Below are 3,726 nucleotides of genomic sequence, written 5' to 3'. Positions count from 1 at the left end.
ACAATATTTTGTTGTTGGTTATCTGGATCTCTTGTTTTCTGGAAGTAAATAAAAAAATAGCATACAACCATTTTTATTGAAAAAATTCACATAGGAGTTGAAAGTAAACGAAAGTTTCATACTCAGCATCCCATATTTAATTATTAAGAAAAAAATAAAGTTCAAAAGGTTTTGTCGTTAACACAGTAAATCCAATCATGGAATGGCAGTAATAATAAATTAATGTTTAGCAGCGCAAGGCGGCATCCGAGAGTAACACAAGTAAATGTGCTTGAAAATGTACTTAAGCGAAATTAAATGGAGATTCGGGATTTAAGATTTATATAAATTATATAAAGCTGTGTATAAAGTTCACCAAAAGGAAATGGTTTTAAAATAAAACAAAAACAATTAATTGGCAAACATAATGTTTAGTACCTGTCAATTTTATCTTGTTTCGCATCGTGACAGACGCAAATAAGAAATTTCCTTTACAATTTTAAAACTATTTAAAACAAGAGTGAAGAATCGCGATCGGAAGCCAATAAATTTATGTTTTATCTCCCCTATATATATGTATATGTATATATAAATGTTCATCGAACGTTTTCCTTTAGAGAAATTTTAGACCTCATTTTTTGGTTTGCTTTATATCGCTTTTGTAATTGTAAATACAATTTTCCGTTTGAAATATAAATATATTCTTGTACATAAATATGCGATTTGTTTAAATTTTGTTTATGTATATATTAATATGTATATAAATTGCTAAATACATTTAATTGCGCTTTACACTTTTACACTTTAATTTACGGCTATCTGGCATTATTCCGAATAAAAACACAGGAGGAAAAAAAAACAAAACAAAAAAATTGTTGTCTCTAGTGGGTGTGTGAGTGTTGTTTGTTGGTGTAAGCTATGTCTATGTGAGTGAGTGGTGTGTGCCGTGTTGTACGCCAAGATCCCTACAAACTACGCGCCCCACAACGATTCCATTCGACCCCGGACATGATCCAGGTCCTGGTCCTAATTCCGGTTCCAATTCCTGTCCCGCCGTCGCCGTCGGTCCAGTTCCAATGCCAGCTCCCGTGCCAGAGCCGCTTTCACCTGCAGCACTTCCCACCCTTGGTGCCCTTGGGATTGGGCTTCAGGTGAAGCGTGTCCTTCTGCTGCTCGTTGGGGGAGGTGCGCAGCTTGTGATCGAGCACCTGCCGCGTGATCGACAGGAACATGTTCTCCACGTTGATGTTATCTTTGGCAGATGTCTCATATAGCTCGATGTCCATTTGTTTCGCGAACCGTTGCGCGTCCTCTGTGATGACCACCTTCCTGTCCGGGTCATCGTTTTTGTTGCCCACTGCAGAGAAATGGTAGGATTAATATGAATTTTAATCAGTGTGACAGGCTTATGCGAATCAAAGGCTGGGATACCCAACACCAATCCCTGGTCGCTCGGGCTTACCTAATACTTTCTTGACCACGTCGCAGTTGTTCTGGATCTCCTCCAGCCAGCGGCGTACGTTCGCGAACGACTCGCCGTTCGTCACGTCGTAGACGACGATGACGCCGTGGGTGCCGCGGTAGTAGGTGCTGGTGATCGTGCGGAAGCGCTCCTGGCCGGCCGTGTCCCAGATCTGCAGCTTCACACGCATGCCTTCTATGTCCACAGTGCGGATCTTGAAGTCTACGCCGATGGTGGTGATGTAACTCCCCGAGAATGTGTCGTCCGAGAACCGGATAAGAAGCGACGACTTGCCCACGCCTGCGGGGGATCGGATTGAAAAAGGGGATTGTATTACTAAACGTACTACTGAGTGTATGATTGGTCTACATGGTACGTAATATGTCTGGGTAGGGATAACCTCCTGCTCCGGTTACCGCCGCAGCTGGTCTTGTCGGATGTCACCATGTATGTCCTGCCGATGCGTCAGCATTAGTCATGCCAGCTTCAACTGGAAGCTCCAGGTATGTTCTAAAGAACAAACAGCTGATCTACGGACAGCAAACTGGGCCAGACTGCGTTATTTGGTGCATTATTTCTAACATTTATAGTAAAATCTATTTCTATGTTATACATTTCAACAAATTTTGGAATGAATTTGAGAATATTCCTAAAATGTATTTCAATTTAGAAAACAATAGATGTGGGGACCCGATAAATAAAGACAGATCAGAAAGATTTTGCTCTAATTGAGCGAAAATTACCCGAATTTTCTTTTTATAATATCGAAAACAAAGAATCCTTTAATGGATAGAAAGTACCTTAAATCTAAACCAATTTACAATTTTTTGATTTATGAAAGGTATAAACATAAGTTCTGCCAACTTGTGCAAAAAAATTATAATAATGTAAAATGTTAATTTAATTATGTGTTGGTAAATACTTGGTGGTCATTATATTATATTTAATATTTTAAGCCAAGTTCAAGATACGTTTCAAGTTTTGTTGAGGTTATGATTGATTTCCGACTCCTCGATCATTAGAAATTAATTTAGTTGCAAATAAGTAACTAAAGAAAAAAAAAGTAAATTGAAAAATATATTTAAAAAACATGTATTAATATATCATTTAAAATGAAATTAAAAAAAACTCTGACATATGTTAAAAACATTACAAATTTTTTTTTAATATTACTCATCCGCCATGTAGGCGTGGATATTTCGAATATTTGTTGTACATATGCACATGCCTGAGATAATGTCAACACTACCCGTTACAACTCTATGTGTTTATTAGTTGAATTTATGCCAAAAAAAATGGAAAAGAGCAGGAATTGGGACAAGCTGAAATTTGCACCTGCCCACGGTGCTATTTTTAAGCACCTGGCTTGGGAAAGCCTGGGAAACTCACCGCTATCGCCGATTATTAGCAACTTGAACAGATGATCGAAGCCGCGTGCCATTTTGTTTCTTGTTTTTTGCAAGTGCTTGATATTTACAGTTGGACGAGTCGAACAATGCAAAATATTACTTTTGTTTTTTGCTGCCTGCTCCCACTCACACACACACTCCCTCCTTCTGTCGCTCTCCCTCTCTCTCTCCGCTCTCTTAATATGCCCCTCTTGCTCGCACTCGTGCAGCCGGCTGAATATTTGAGATAAACTGTTGTTCTTTCTGGCTGCTGATTTGTTGTTATTTCTGCTGTTGTTGTTATTGCTGTGTGATAAGCTATTGTTATTAGTGTTGTTGCGTTTGCGAGTTAATTTATGTAAGTGTTGTTGCCGCCGCCGCCTTGTTATTTAATTTCCTTTGATTAAGTATTTTTTCGGCTCCTCTGCTGCTATTTGGTTTTTGCTGTTGTTTTCCCGTCTCTTTTGCCGTTTATCAGCACATTTTTAGAGAGAAAACGAGCAGCATACTCATTGCATTCCGAATAAATGGATTTCTGGTGGATAAAATCGCGACTAAGTGCCGAAAGTTGGCTGGGAAATTGGCAAAGCTCGACTCCCTCGCAATCGTCCTTCTCGCTCGCACACTCTCTCACACAGTCACACAAGCTCGCACTCACAAAAACACACACACACAGGAGCTGACTGTTGAATTTGATGTAGATGTTCTCGATTTTCTTAGCGGTCTCAATTTTTCCGAGTTTTCGAGATTTTTTGCAACGCTGAGCGTACGAGAAAACGCATTTGTGGGCGTTGGCGTTTTGATTTAATTTCTCCTTAACTCATAGTCTGGATAAACTATTACTAACGCACCCACACACATACAACACAAAACCTTGGGCCCAGTGTGACCAGACAA

General features: G+C 39.4%; 1 protein-coding gene across 1 annotated transcript; it reads right to left on the bottom strand.

Moving 5' to 3' along the window:
• Positions 1–3,726, bottom strand: LOC108047731 (ras-related protein Rab-35). The gene is made up of 3 exons (XM_044461244.1): positions 2,831–3,726; positions 1,442–1,741; positions 1–1,336 (listed from the first exon to the last, which is right to left on the bottom strand). Exons 1-3 carry the CDS (start codon positions 2,880–2,882, stop codon positions 1,083–1,085), a joined length of 606 nt encoding a protein of 201 aa, XP_044317179.1. The 5' UTR covers positions 2,883–3,726; the 3' UTR covers positions 1–1,082.

The sequence above is a fragment of the Drosophila rhopaloa genome, unplaced genomic scaffold (assembly GCF_018152115.1).
Source record: "Drosophila rhopaloa isolate 14029-0021.01 unplaced genomic scaffold, ASM1815211v1 contig_3, whole genome shotgun sequence".
NCBI classification, from domain to species: domain Eukaryota; kingdom Metazoa; phylum Arthropoda; class Insecta; order Diptera; family Drosophilidae; genus Drosophila; species Drosophila rhopaloa.
The sequence above is the reverse complement of the archived record's forward strand: the minus strand, read 5'-3'. Positions and strand labels throughout refer to the sequence as shown.

What these genes read in the sequence shown, in the direction of transcription:
- LOC108047731 (XM_044461244.1), bottom strand. Translation starts at nt 2,882, where the DNA reads ATGGCACGCGGCTTCGATCATCTGTTCAAGTTGCTAATAATCGGCGAT. An exon ending in GCTAATAATCGGCGATAGCG is followed by an intron (nt 1,742 to 2,830) that starts GTGAGTTTCCCA and finishes GATCCCCCGCAG; the next exon opens with GCGTGGGCAAGTCGTCGCTT. An exon ending in CGTGGTCAAGAAAGTATTAG is followed by an intron (nt 1,337 to 1,441) that starts GTAAGCCCGAGC and finishes ATTTCTCTGCAG; the next exon opens with TGGGCAACAAAAACGATGAC.